Source organism: Propithecus coquereli, unplaced genomic scaffold (assembly GCF_000956105.1).
Source record: "Propithecus coquereli isolate 6110/MARCELLA unplaced genomic scaffold, Pcoq_1.0 Scaffold186, whole genome shotgun sequence".
NCBI lineage: Eukaryota > Metazoa > Chordata > Mammalia > Primates > Indriidae > Propithecus > Propithecus coquereli.
The window spans coordinates 3899869-3900277 of record NW_012143412.1 but is presented as its reverse complement, the minus strand read 5'-3'; the positions used below and the strand labels follow the sequence as shown (position 1 = coordinate 3900277).

General features: G+C 39.4%; 1 protein-coding gene across 1 annotated transcript in view; it reads right to left on the bottom strand.

The window, feature by feature from the left end:
- The window catches only part of TTC26 (tetratricopeptide repeat domain 26), a 45135-nt gene that overhangs the window by 43041 nt on the left and 1685 nt on the right, over positions 1-409 (bottom strand). The window contains 1 exon segment of the mRNA XM_012642762.1: positions 1-37. Within this exon segment, the coding sequence (XP_012498216.1) occupies positions 1-37 (37 nt within the window).

Genomic DNA, 409 nt, shown 5'->3' with positions numbered 1-409 from the left:
TGGAAGAGCAGGCGATTTTGGAGCCGGCTTTTTGGAGCTGAAAAAAAATCCAAAGTGCTTATTAAAGAACTCAGTAGTCTATGGCACTTAGTCTCTTATAGGGATGAAATGAAACTTATTAATAGATGAATCTTCCCAAATCTTTACCTGTCTGATCCTGATATGTCTCTGCTATCTGGTCTCTACCTGTAGTAGTGGCAATAGCATCAAGAACCACAAGAGAAGTGTTCTAAGATTCTGCTCTTCCTCACCATTTGCTCTACCTGATTCTATTATGGTGACCCACAGCACAACACTCCACACATATAGTTACAGTAGGAGCCCACCTCTGTGTTGTTCATATACTAAAACAAACACTGGTAGTAGATAGTTATGGTCATCTCAATATATGTATAAACCCACTCTCATT